This window comes from Seriola dumerili, unplaced genomic scaffold (assembly GCF_002260705.1).
Source record: "Seriola dumerili isolate Sdu_G_001 unplaced genomic scaffold, Sdu_1.0 BDQW01000025.1, whole genome shotgun sequence".
Lineage (NCBI taxonomy): Eukaryota > Metazoa > Chordata > Actinopteri > Carangiformes > Carangidae > Seriola > Seriola dumerili.
In genome coordinates, this window is record NW_019174280.1 from 16,711,204 (window position 1) to 16,726,262 (window position 15,059).

The 15,059-nt window shown below is 42.9% G+C and overlaps 1 protein-coding gene across 5 annotated transcripts in view; it reads right to left on the reverse strand.

The window, feature by feature from the left end:
- Positions 1-15,059, reverse strand: part of gphn (gephyrin) — a 90,752-nt gene that overhangs the window by 21,925 nt on the left and 53,768 nt on the right. For 3 of the 5 annotated variants that reach the window (XM_022766568.1, XM_022766566.1, XM_022766558.1), the window contains exons 9-10: positions 3,357-3,398; positions 1,005-1,079 (exon numbers count right to left, since the gene is read on the reverse strand). The exons of the other annotated variants lie outside the window; for them this stretch is intronic. In XM_022766568.1, the coding sequence (XP_022622289.1) occupies positions 1,005-1,079; positions 3,357-3,398 (117 nt within the window). The remainder of the gene's footprint in view (positions 1-1,004; positions 1,080-3,356; positions 3,399-15,059) is intronic. 5 annotated transcript variants of the gene reach the window in all.

Consider the following 15,059-nt stretch of genomic DNA (forward strand, 5'->3'; position numbering starts at 1 on the left):
GTCCAAATTCTTCCGACTTGTGATCGCCTCTCCCTTTGCTATTTCACCCACTGTGTTGCCATGTGTATCACCACACTGCTACTAAACCTTGCTCTGAATGGCTCACGCAACAGACATCTCCCCCAGTAGGAATCCACTATATGGGAAAGTGTTGTGGGTTTTTTATTTGTTTTGTTTATAGAACAAGACTAAGACCCCATTTATGCCTGGTATTAACATATGATCTGTATCTGGATAATAATATCAGACCACCGGCCTTTACATTCAGAGCTGATATTAATAAGCGTTCTTGTTATCTCAGTTTCTCCCATATTGTGATCAGATTTCACTATTTAAATTAGGTAGCAGGACATGGCGGACTGCGACATACTGAATTTGTATAATTTTTTGCCAGCCCTGCTTGAGATAGGAGTTCTGTGACCTTGCAATGTTCTTGGGTGCATTTTTTTTGTTTTTGCTAATATGGTAAAACTGTACAGGTTGCATCTACACCTGGCTGAGATCTCAACACAATGTGAGCTAGACCACCGCCAAATGTGGTCTCGATGATCAGATAGCATTGCAATGTTGGCTGCCTGCAATTGCACCTTGCATTACCATGGGTTTCATTCTAATCCAGATAAGATATCCAGATACAGACTGAAGGTGTAAACTGGGTCTATGAGCCTACAATATTAACCCGCTATGATCTATTACACTGTGACATTTTCACTGTTCTGGATTTTTTTTTCCTCTTGTATCTCCCGCTACCGCTTAGCAAAGCCACCATATTCTGTGCATGTGGTAATTGTTGTTCTTGGACTATCAGCAAAGACAATAAGCTAAAGTAAGCTAACCTGCTCCAGTGCTACATGCTATAGCAGGGTGCTCTCTTCCTCAGCTGCCTCTCTGGCTGCTGGTTGTGTGTGTCGGTGTTTTGTCACTAGTGTGGTGAGGTGCTTTGTGGGATGCCAGTGGCCTGCATGCTAGTAGGTAAGAGGTTGGTAGAAGGTTAGCGGGTTTACCTGGTCCAAGGTAGAGTACCTTGACTTGAGCGTGATGACCTCATCCAGGTGAGCCCTGAATTCTCTCCGTGAGGCCTGAGGGAAGCCACAGGATAGTCACTCACCTTCATGCCACACACATACTCACACATGTGCAGGCAACAAAGCATGCACACCCACCCTGATCAACACAACATATCAGTTAGTGGCAAAACACATTTGCACACAGTCTCCTCATTTTGCACGCAAATGCACTAAAAACACACCAAAGGCGCGCACGCACACATGCACACGCACACACACACACATATTCCAGAACTAAGCCAGTACTAACCTGACATACACTCTGCAATCGGATCAAAGGAAATTTAAAAATAAAAAAGATGTGGCAAACAAGTCACTAGAAAACACTAACCACCACCAACACAACAGAACCAAAGATGGATGAAGAACAGAACCAGTTTGTGCATCTGACGACAGTTCCAGTAGAGCGCTGCTACTGTGGACACATCTCTCAGTTAGTGTGTGTGCAAGTGGAAGCTGAGTGGAAGTTAATCCAAGTGAGTGCTTGACCCATGGCCCTACAAAAGGCCTCTCTCTGGCTACATGTGACAAGCTGGGATAGGAGCAACAGATTACAAGTAATGGCACTACAGTAATCCAGTTAGTGACCTGTTTGGTAGTGAACTTTAAATCATACCGCTTGGAGCACAGTAACTGGATTACAATTGCTTTCAGTAAAGGAGGTGATGCTTGGATTTTTCCTGACGTATTTTTGTCAATTACAATAAAGCAGGAATGAATTTCATTTATATCAGAACTTATGTGATTAAACTATCGACAGCACGACCAATGGCCAGATACTGAAAACAAAACCCCCTAAATCATATGGATTTGGTTGTCAAAATGAGGAAGCCAAAACATAATCTGAACTGCACATTTTACAGTTGAGAAATGCCAAAAACGTGAAACTAACAGAAAATATACTAGAAAATTTGAAATAATACACCACGGTGGAAATTAAATTAGCATTAGCAACAAGACAAATACAACAAAAATATTTTTAAAGTTGAGATGACAAAAATAAGACAAAAAATGTCAAAATTAAACCTTTAAAATTTGAAAAAATCCAAACAATAATAAAATATATTGAACTATAGTGAACCAGGTAAGCCTGTGTTATAAACATACATTTAATGTCTTAATTACTGTTTGTATTTGGCGTTTCTGTGATGCATTTTCTTATTTACAGCTATTTATCTATGACAACCTAATATTGGCTGGAAATATTGGCCCATCAGTGAGACTCTCAACAGAGATTACAGGTAATGAGACGACAGTAATCCAATTTCCAGTGATTTGTTTATGAGCTAGTTTTGAACTGTAACTCATAAGGCTAAGAAAATAGTAATCAAATTACAATTACTTTGAGGAAAAGAGGTAATTGATTGGATTCTTTTACTGGATTTTGCATTTAGAAAACAGTAAATAAGGCTCAATTATCTCTAAACCTAAGTGATGGAAATGAGATTAAACTGAACACAACCTCCCACCACCTTCTGAGATGGACATTATTTTTTAAATCTGCTACCAAACTTTTCCACATTACTGGGCAATTACAGTTAATCAATGGATTTCAATATCACATTGGACAAGTGTCAGCACTATTCTATGCCCTTGCACTGAGGCCATGTCTTTATCACTCACAGATCAGAGTCATTGGGCCATGACCAGAGTAACAAGCACAGGAGTGCTGTAAGGGCTTACCGCACATCTACAGCACCTATTCTGTTTACAAGCTGCTGTGTGTGTGTGTGTGTGTGTGTGTGTGTGTGTGTGTGTGTGTGAGAGAGAGAGAGAGAGGCCCCTTTAAAGGAACTGAGGTGTGTAAACAGAGGGAGAGAAACGCACTTTGTTTGTGCAAGCAATATCAATTTCATTCAAATACATAATTCAAGCATCTTTCAACTTCAGATCTGAGGTTGAAATGCAGTTGAGGAATATGCCAAGTGATGGAGGTGTGTTTATTTTGGAGGGTGTGTGAGTTCAGAAACAAGGCAAGGGTTAGATACAGAACTTGTACCAGGATGAGGGCAACGGGACGTTTAACTACAAGACAAAATCAGAGTAAAAACATAACAAGAACACATCCACACAAAAGGAGGAACAGGGAGAAAAAAAAAAAACCCACAGAGAGACAGCAGGTGTGTATCAGGCAGGACAGCACACACAAGAGAGAAAGGATAGGAGGTTTAGTGAGGGGAAGCAATCATGCCAGGCAGGAAGTCAGAGGTGCGGTTGGAGAAGGGAGGGAGTAGAAACCGATGCCATGATGACGGCCGTAACGATGCATTAGAACACATGCAGGAGTACCTCAGCAATGCTTAGGGTGGATGAACAGGAGGGGAGCCGCGCCTGGTGCCACGAGAGAGAGAGAGAGAGAGAGAGAGAGAGAGAGAGAGAGAGAGAGAGAGAGAGAGAGAGAGAGGAGGGGAGAAGAGAAGAGGGTTAACAGAGCCAAAGCCGGGTTGAGCAGAGGGGAGCGGGTGGGGCTTGGGGGGCGGGGGCCAGACAGAGGCACACAGAGACTGACGGGTGGAGCAGACAGTGCCCTCTGTCTTTCAGGATGGACATCAGGTCTCTGTGTGACTATCTTGGATGGGCTAAGGCAGCCAAGGGCATGCAGGACAGGTCAGGACAGGTCAGGACAGCAGGTAGGAGTTGCATGGGGTTTCACTCCCCATCAGAACAGTAGGAGAACAGGTTTCACAGGAAACATCACACATTTTGAACATCGTGTCAATTTCTCATCAGCTTAAACTGTGTGTGTGAGTGTTTATGTTCACCAGACCCGACAGCGAAAGACGATCCACACGTCCCCTGCTTAAACCCGCACATCGACGTTTTTAAAATCAGTCTGGCTCATAAAGAGAGGAGTATCTTCCTGTTAAATCCTGTCGCTGAGATCTGAATGACTGCCACTATACTGTTCCAGTCCTGTGTATGCACGTCATCTTAATCCAGGATGGAAGTACTCGGTGTAAGCACAAACGTGTCAGTGTAGGAGACATATGTACAGCGTGTACCATGCGCTCTTGGTTGCATAAAGTATAAATGATGAGAACACAAGAGCTAACTTATGCTTCAAGTCCTGATTTGATGTATCAATGTATCATTTTCTTACAAGTATGCATTTCTGTTTTCTTTGTCTGAAGTCGCAACAAATAACGCCACTGAAATCACCAGCAATATCACAGACAACCTGCAGTTTTCCACCGGTATATTTGCCGCTATGCTAGGTCATACAATGACATAATCAACATCTTTCAATTGATTGTAACTGATAAAACATGCAAACCCCACCATACACAGTTCTATAAGTAAGCAATCAATGCAGGCACCAGTCATTTATCCCTCCTTCCTATCATGTTGCACACAGAAGACATTGAACAAAGCGCACTGTAGAAACCGAAATCACACGGGAAATAAAATGAGCCAGGAAAATGCAACATAATTCATTTCTATCACCTATTACTGCCCTACCGGGTCACCCATGATTGGACCATTTTCATTCATGCTGTGGTAAGGCACTTTTAATAACAATGCCTCCACCAAAAGACACATGAAGACTTTTATTAACTCCACTAATGAGGCTGCACGGAGGTTATGTTCCTGCCTCTTGTTGCCCATAGATTTCCTGACATTTTGATGTGGTTAGATCAAATTTTAGAGATGATCAGAATTTGGATCTCTCTTTTCTAGCTACAGCCATTATGCCCTTCACGTGCTATGTCGAGACAGCTGCTGTACAGCATTGCATTCATGAGCTATAGCCAAAATTTCAAAAAAACAAAAACACCACGCAAACACAGCCCTCTGTATTTGGCACAGGTTTTTTACTGTTCCCAAAGCCTTCCAGCTCAAAAAAATGACATCACTGGGGAATCCATTAAGAAATATCACATCTATTCCCAACAAAATAATGGCTGGCATTAAAAGCCAAGCTCACGATGAATTACTACTGAAGTCATAAGACGAATCCCGACCTTTCTTCATGAAACAGTAACATTTTAGATGATATAATAAATTGACTTTTTAAAGGGGGAGTGTCAAGGAGATGAGCATCCCATCCCTCCTAATTGAAATGCTGTAGATTCACAGTAGTTGCTCTCATCAAGCTCACTGCTCAGATAATGGACACTGGCAGGAAACCACAGGCGGTCACAAACTGAAACTCAGGAGGAGAACTACACAGGGTCCTCCTAACTACTGTGGCAGCAAGGACACACTCTGCTGAGAGAAAGCTCGGTTCAATAACACTGAATGTACCTTTTTGTCCTCTTCACTTCCATCACTTACTATTTGCCGCAGTGAGTTTTCTGATACTGCCAAAGGGGGGGGTCATAAATATTGTACAATGGGCAGCAGCTTTCTGTCATAACAGCATGTGGGCCTATACTGTTGTTTTATAATGAAACTCCTCTTATGTGATGCAAAATGTATGGAACAAATATATTCTGGTAAGTCCACATCTGCCTCACCAATGTTGGCATCATGTAACGTCCAGGCCAGCAGCAGCCATAGCGTCTGTTCATTAGGAAAACTTAAAGAGCGCCAATGGAAATGTAACTTTATTTGGAAAAGTTTTCTGCTTGTTATATGTCGTTCTCCAAATCTCTACAACAGAGGCAATGAGAGCAAAGTTAGCGTGACCCATTCGGAGTATTAGTAACACCAATTACAGTACAAGTCCTGCATTCAAAATGTTACTTAAGGCAAAGCAACAAAATATTAACAGTATTTTAATGCTGTAGAGGTGGAGGTGATCTCACACTTAAACTTACAGCTGAGTACAAGAACCTCAGAATTGAACAAACTGAGAAAATGTGCTTTACCTCTATCAGACAAAAGATTATGATTAGTAGACCAGAATTTTCCTTAAACTGGGAAAGGAGTAATGTTGCATTCCTTTTACCTATTGACATATAAAACAATTATGTAAGATAGAAACGGTAGGTTATTGGATTACACTTTCCTTGTATCTAAACTGAATTACAGAATCAGTTTGATCGACGTAAATATCATCTGAATAATATCACAGACCGTCACTGTGCAGGCTTCTGATGAGTCGCTGTCTTCGCTTGTCAAATTAAATGTGAGTGCTGTCAGTGCTTTCAACTTATTTTAAGTTTTGTGCTTACGCTTTGAAAACAGCAGCTTATTGAAAACAAAAACCTGCCCCCCCCCCCGGAATAAATAAAGGTGAGGAAGAATCCACGGTGTAAAAGCCAAACAACCACAGCTGACTGGGAGCATGTGCTGCGTGCTCCATCGTCCAGCCCCAGTCATCCATCACCAGCCTCCCATGGCCGTCTCCACGTCTACATGTATTAGAAATTAATGAGCTATTGAGTGAGTTGCTGGCGTGGCGGAGAGTGAGAGCTAACACAGCTGATTTGACAGGCCTGTGTTATGCGGCTCACCAGTCTCCCCCGCTTCTCATCACATGGTGACTGAGCACGCTCAGTACAGCTGGTCAGACGGTCTCGTCCATTCCTCTTACTGCCCCTCATTTCCTGTCTGTCCTCTCCCCCCTCCCTCCCTCTCTCCCTCTCTTTCTGTCTGACTGTTTGTCTCTCTCTTTCTGTCTCTCTGCTGTTTCAAAGCTCTCTTGTACTCTTTCCATTCTCTCTCCATTGCCCTCAAGGCAAACTCTCAGAGTCAGTGGGCGTGAGTAAGTCAAGACAAATATAATATCGCACACAAAGCACGCAAACTTCACACATACAGATGCATGTCCCACTGCATGTGTGATGAAGTAAGCGCGTATTTAAACACGCTTTGTCACTCATGTATTAGGACTTGTAGATACCTAAAAGTCTTTATAACAAAAATAAAAATTCCCATCCAGGGCACACGCTCTGTGCACACATGAACAAGCACACTGGACTCAGCGGAAGTGATTTTGACTTAAAGCCTAAAGCAATTTGACCCAAATGGTCTGTGGATACTGCGAGCCAAATAAAAGGAGGGGGGGGGGGGGCTCAATACGTGTACATTAATCAGAGACAAAAGAGCACTTTCCTTCTGGCCGGAGCTACTTTCATCTGGTCTCTGCAACAATATATCACACATATTATAATACATCCTTATATAATATAATATAATACACCCCCCCCCCCACCTGACATTTAACAGGCTAGAATCATTCTTCACAGCTAAATTAATATCACACTGTCTCTTCCATACAGTTATTGAAAGCTGTTGTCTCTCTTCTTAACAGAGAGGAGGGTAAATGCTTCAGCGTTGACATGCATGTTTCAATTTCCCCTCAGGCCATGCAAAGATTGGACTAAGCAGATTTTAGAGAGGGTAGTGCTCTGCCAAAAAAAAAAAAAAAAAAACCCTTATGAAATCATTCTGTGTTGAATCTTTAAAGTCTTATTCTCCTCAAAGAAGTAAAAGAAAAATCTGTCAGTGCAATACGAATATTTTAGTGTCTCCAATGTCAGAAAACTTGTCTCATGTATCAGTTTCATGCTCTCCTTCATTCTAAAGCAGCAACCTGTGTTTTGTCTAATTTCACACATAGACACTTACTGGGCTTAACAGGCAATTTGCAGAGACTACAGGAAGTCATCGCATCCAAGGAACAGTCTGGCACATGATCCTTTTTTTGTCCCAATCAACAAGTTATAACAGGTTAATTTTTGAGATTTAGAGTAGGTGGATTTTGTTACCATTGCATAGTCCTGTTAGCTATTTCCCCTTCTTTCCAGTCTTTGTGCTAAGATAAGCTAACTACTACTGAATGCATCCTTATTCTTTTTTAGGTTTCTGGTGAATGAAGCCCAGATTTCATTTCGGATTTAAACTGGATTTTCCTGTCTTGACATAAACTATATCAGTGTTTTACTGTCTCTGTGAAATAGCAGGAATTAACAACTCATACATAAAAAGGCACAAAAAGGCATTAACTGGCCTGCACGGATCTATTCTCCCCACGCTGTGGGAACCTGTGCGTAACGTAGCATCGATAAAGCTGCAAATCTATGGCTGTACCTGACATTTAGCTATCGGTAGAGTCATTCTCCACAGCTACCTCAATACCCTGCTGCTTCTCCTTGTCAGCTGTTTAAAGCCGTCATGGATTTCGAAGGTGCTGCTTCCACACTTCTTCATCCATATTGCCCTATTTCCATTTACAGTAGTGCTCCAGCTAAGCTGCTATGTTGGTGACCGGAGGGAAGCGCAGGATAACTCCAGGGACAAGGAATAACAGCACAGGCATCGGGATCAAGGGGTTTCTTATTCTGCTCTTGCATAACTTTTAAGGAGCTCTGGATGAAAGAAGCAGCTAAATGAGGAGGGTTAATGTGGATGGAGTGGCTTCTGTTTCTGAGAAAGTGACTGGCTGATTGCATGACTTAAACATTAAGGGAGCGTGAGTCCTGTGAGATCGCTACAGTGTCTCGCTCGCTCACGCTCATCCTCTTTCCTTTGTCTTTTTTATGTAACCATGTCCACCACCTCCTAACACCACAGCAACAATATGAGGCGCGTGAGCCCCTTCATCATCCTCCCCTTCTTTCTCCACTTCCTCATCTCGCAGCCCACCCCTGCTAGTCAGCAGTCCCATCGCGACATTACTCACCCTCCTTACCCCCTAAACTCATCCATGGCCTGACAGCACACCTCCTTCAGGCATCATCAGCAACATCAGCAGCAGCACACACATGCACAAATATGTATGCAAGAGCACAAATTGTGTTTACAAAACACACACTGCACTCGCAATACATCCACCCCCATGCCCACTCAGCTAATAATACAAAATCCTTCACTTATTAAACAGGCACTACAATGACTTTTGCACACACACACACACACACGCACACACACACACACACACACGCACACGCACACTCACACACACACTCGCACACACACGCAGCCCTCTACACTCAAAAACCTGTAAACATTCTCTCAGAAATGCAGGAGGAAAGACATTACTTACCATCTTCTGCCTGGAGTCGGAACAGAATGAGCTCCCCGGCACATGCACACAAGAACACACACGCACACACGCACACACACAGACAGTCACACACACACTTTTACACACTCACTAACTGGAAGAGGGTGAGTGAGGAAGGGTGAGCGAGAGAGTAAGAGATAGAGAGAGAAAGAGAGAGAGAGAGAGAGAGAGAGAGAGAGAGAAGAAGGGAAGGCTGGAGTGAGAAGGACGCACAAGAGAGCGAAAGAGCAGCGAGGAGATGCAACAGTCAAAGAGACAATAAGGAGGAGGAGACGAGGAGGAGGAGGAGGAGGAGGGTATATAGTTGCACATACGGTGCCGTGTGCTGCGCTAGATCATACACGCATGACTGAAGGTCTGTGTGCGCGCATGTCTGTGCGAGAGTGTGTGTGTGCATTTCCCATGAGCGTTTTTGTTGAGGAGAGAGAGACGGATGTGACTCTTTCACCCTCTCAGCCCTCGCTCTTTCTCACCTCTCACTCTGCCTCTTTCTCCGTTTCTGTCGTTTTCATACTCATTTAAGATGATTGAGTCGGGGAAGGGGTGGGGTGGGGTGGGGGCTGGGGGTTGGGGGTGAGGCTGATGTGAGGTGAGCTATACTGGACTTGCCCTCGGGGATGGACAGATGAATACAGATGGACGAGTAAAACACACTGAGAGACACGGGCCTAGCGAGCCAAACTGTCCTCTGCTCCTTCTTTCTTCGTTTTCACTTATATCCATCCCCCCTTCCCCACCTCCCACTCCCTTTCAGTCCCTTGTCCTCTCTAAGTCATTAGTTCTCTGTCCCTCTCTCTCTCTTTCTCTCCCTCCCACTCTCTGTTCCTTCTCTCCTCTCTCTCTCTCTCTCTCTCTCTCTCTCACTCCTTGCCTTTCCTCCTCACTCACTCCATCATAAATCCTCCACACCTCCAGCAGGCCAGGAGATGAAGAGTCACTTTTATGAGCTTTACTGCACCGGAGGAGGACAATAACACATATCTAGTGGCACTCGCACACCGACAGACACACGAGCGGTCAATAGTGTCAGCTAAAAGCGAGCTTGAAAAATTTCAGCAGATCACAAAGGCATATAACAAGTCCTATCTATCGTTTCCACAGAGGAATAAACCTTTAAGGAATGATGACACAAGCTGTAAAACAGTGCTGGAGCATCACACTGCGCCAGGCCTCCGTGTCCTCAACTAAGCTGGACAACAAAAACATCCAGTCACACGCTCAGTCAATGCAGCGCTGTACACATGCACATAAATACAGTCAAATGCCACGGAAATACAGGAGAAAAGAAAAACCCTGCGGCATCCACAAACAACCACGTTAGCCTCCACCTATTGAAACAGGTGACAAATTAAAGGGAAAGGCTTAGTAGGGTGCTGGTCCACTGTGAGTCTCCACATCATCTGCGGTGCTTCAGTATCCACTGATGGATAAACCGATGGATAAACACCATTCTACCGAAAGATATTCCCCCACGTGGTGTTTCAATGATGGAGGCAGAGAACGCTGTTTAACGCATCGCTCCAAACCTCCCATCGTTTTTTAAACTAATGTGACTGTGTTGACTGTAATTCACATTATTTTCATCTCAATCAAACTTTGTGGATTTGTGAATGGGGGGGAGGGGGGGTTCACCACCCTATCTGCAAAGATGTAGGTTTGGTTTCACCAGTCTGAAAATATCTGAATGCTGTTTCCTGCATTGATCTAGCAAATGAACACGTGAGCATGATTAAACTGGTTGTGGAGCTTTCCAAACTAATACATAACAACTATTAGAAGTGCTAGTTCTAATAATGCTATGCTTCATTGCTGTATTATTAATACACCATTAAAAAAAGTTTTGGTCAATGGAGACTCATACATTATGATTGTATCTTCACTGCAAACAGCACCAGATCCTTTACTGCCTCATCTCTGAATGACCTTCAGTTCTAGCATTTTTTTTCCCCCAGCCCTACATCTTTCCCTGCAGTCTTCAGGTTCAAACATCCACCAGTTGGAGGAGGGCAGTAGCCTGTGTTTAACCTGAGAGGTGAAATAAAGGGCAAAGAAAATCCGCAAAGCACTTGCTCCTGCTCGTAAAGATTAGCTGCTGCGAGCGCAGGGGCAACTGACAGCAAGCTCGATGAGCATATTTACATTTGTTATCTGCTCCCGTCTTCTCTCATGTGACTTATGTGGCGGTGGAGGTTTTCAAGGTCACATCTCGCATAAGCTGAGGTTGTGGTCTTCTCTACATGGCCTGCACGCACAGAAGAAGACTGTAGGACTATCTCATGGAGCTGCCTGGAGGAGGTGATGGCAAACTTCAAAGATCTGTTAATGTGTAGTATGTAACAGCTCTCTTCTCCCTCCTGTCATGATTTTTTCATGATATTATATCCTATCTATTCATGGGAGACAGAAGTTATGTTAGTGTTCATATGTGTGATTGTTTAAAGATTTTTATTCTGAAAATACAATAATAACATGAATGAATAACAACAACGAGAAAATCATTCAGTGACCCCTCCTCCTGCCGTGGATCGAAGCAGTTGCATCCATTATTCTTCTCCACTTATTTATTCATTTGTTTTTCATTTAATTTGTCACCCATATGCACATAATTATCACTATTACAAATACTAATAATATGTGTTCTCATATATGCAAAGTATTGACATTCAAATATGTGCCAGACTGGTGAAGTGCAACTGGACTTCTTATATGTGATTTCCTCTAAAAATAGACACACACACACACACACACACACACGCACGCACATGCACACGCACACACACATGCTTCCAAATTCCCAGCAGACGTCCTTGACAGCGCAGCCTAACAGAGCCATGCACCCAGCGGACATTAGCACTGCCACTCCAGCAGAACACAGCCTGCTTCATCCTCACAGCTCAAAAACAGGGCCAAAGGAACAGAAGGTTATACACACACACACACACACACACACACACACACACACACACACACACACATGCACATAAACGCACACATGCACACACTCACTTTCTACTACACATTGATATCTATGGACAGTGTGGAGTCATGTCTCCTGTACGGGCAGCCGATGATTGATCCGTCACACCACAGCCGGCTGATCTGACATTGGAGCGGCGCTTACGCATACAAGCCAGGGCGTCTCATTCATCTCCCTCTGTCTGATCACTTCACTCTTGTCAATGATCCTCTGTCACTACTCATTTGGAAGTGATGACTCTCTGATCGGTGTACAGATCAGGCCTAGGCCAAATGCCATGGACATTTTTTTTTTTTTTTCATGCTTGGTTCACACACCATGAATGTCACAGTTGTTTTGACTCATGTCAAAATCCTGCCAGGGTCAAACTGTTCAACAGCCAAGCTTGTTCTCATCCTGCTTCTTTTAACTGAGCATGTGAGGATTTCATGCTTTTCTCCGGTTGGTATGACTGTTAATTAAATATCTGGTCACCCAGGGTTCTGGGAACTTGTGTCTGGCAATTTTCATTATTTCAAGACATTTTATAGACTGAAGAATATAATAAGGATAATAAAAACAATTAAATGATTATCATTATTAATAATTAAAAAAAGTAAGATTGATGATTACAAGAACTAAAATAATAATACTAGTAAACAACAGTGTCATTCTTTACTAGAAATCCCAACTCACTCAACTCATGGTCATAGCAGGTTAAAAATCCTGTTGCTTATTGTGCAGTAGGACGTCTCACAGGTGTGGTGCACATGTCTGTACATTTATGTATGAGCCTGACAGTTTGCACACGTGTGCACATCAACACGGTGTTGTTTCAGCTTGCGGCACTGACCACAGAGGCAATACGTTCACGGTGAGGGTCATGCACGTGGTGTGGGCTGAATGACTCTGCTGCACTGAGACTCAGTTCCCTCATCTCAGTGGAGAAGGAGGAGTTCATTTCCATAAACCTTGGCTGCACAGCCACACATCAAGCCATTAATCAAAAAAAAAAAAAAAATGCTATAGGATCAGTGCAAAGTGAGGCAGTGTCCTCTGGGTGCACAGCCAGCACCTGAAAAAGTTTGAGCAGAGGCACCATGAGAGAGAGCGAGAGCGATGAATACTTTAATCAAAATAAATGCCAATATCAGTCAAGTTGACGGGATGTTGGGAACAGTATACAACACACAGAGCATAAATAATGTGAGCACTTGCAGACGCATCAAGGTGAAAACTCTGATAGAGAGGGGAGAGATGAAAGGGCAGCAGACCGGCTTCAGGAACATCATCATTTCATGGCTTGAACTCAACATTAAAAATGAGGTAACATTTTATTTAGAGTCTAATATTGACTGATTACTAACTGACTAAAGGAACAAACTTAACAAGTGTCTTTGAATACTTTTTATGACTAAAAGAAATACTGATAAAAAAAACAAAAACAAACAAATACACCAACACTTTACTCTGTGGCCGGATTAACCTGATTAACCAGATTAACCGTTACATGTGATCTGTGGGCCACTTCTGAGCCCCCGAGTTGCCCAACTTAGTGTAGTAAGAATCTCTGCACCATGAAATCATAACATCAAGTAGAATATAATATAAACTGGTATTAATACTTGATTTTGACACATGGCCCCTCTACAAGACAGAGCCTCAAGATCAAGTATAAATACAGGAGGTGCCATCAGACCCTTTGTACTTCTGTTTATTCTAATCAGTTAATCAAATTACCAAAAACTAAAAACCAAAACCAATCGTCACCCCCCCCAATTTATCAAAATTAATTTTTTTAAACACTTGTCTTAAGGGTAAACGCAGAAAGTAGCCCCCCTGGAAACTACTTTAGCTGTTGTAGTGAACTGCATAACATAGTGGATTCACTTCTGCAACAACTTGTGAGTGCAACTGCAACAGCAACAGCAACAGCTAAAGGGATTTCAACAGTCAAAGAACAAAGATCTCCTGCCCTTTAAATGCACTTTAAAAAGTGCAACCCCAATTTCTCAAACTACAGTATGCAAGTCTAATCTCGACTTCGCCCTTAACCTAAACTAATTCTATTTCAGACAGAAACTCCAACCCTAAGGATAAAGCTGGCTCAGACTCATTTTCTCAAAATGAGAGGTTTTAGTGGCACCTTATATTCACTTATATAAAAATGAGTCTCGACTCTGGGCTGTTCATTTAAAATATAGGACCAGAAATGATGTTTGTAAAATGATCCTATATCTTAAAGTAAACACTCATAACACACTAAAACATGACACACAACCTGATAAAGACACGTTCTCTTCAATGTCAGAACAAAATACGGATGCAACCTGGAAAGCATGCAGTAGTAGTTTTTCATGTTTGTGTCTCAGCAAATGAGTGCACACGAAAATCCTAACCAACATTGCTCCACTGAGATTAAGAACAGGAGACACAACCTCACTCATGCTCACGCTCACTCATGCTCACGCTCACTCACGCACGCACACACACACACACACACACACACACACACCCACACACACACACACACACACACACACACACCCACACACACACACACACACACACACACACACGCACACTGTCAGCCATCCTCTGAGTCAAACCCCCTTCTCCCATATGCTTCATTAATCCAAACTCACCATTACATAACTGTACTAAATGCTCACAAGAGTGGAAGGGTACAACTACCCTCTCTGTGTCTTGTGTGTATGTGTGTGTGTCTGTCTGTGTGTGCTTTCTTGTGTGTGCACAAGTAAGAGACAGTGTGACAGAGAAAGAAAATCTGGTTACATGAATGGTTGTAGAGCTGCTCAGTTTATAATCCTTTTGTATCTGCTTGCATTTGTGGGCTGTGTGTGTGTGTATGTGTGTGTGTTGCGTGTGACAGTGAGATAGACATTTTCTCTCTTAAGGATGATTTTGTGTGTCCAAATTTACTGTATGTATGTGTGTGTGTGTGTGTGTATTGTTGCACTGCAGACAGACAGGTTTGGACATGAGTTCTGAGTCTGCACTCCTCTGTGTTGCATACAGACTTTATGCTTAATAGCAAAACCCTGCGAGCTGGAGAGCTCCT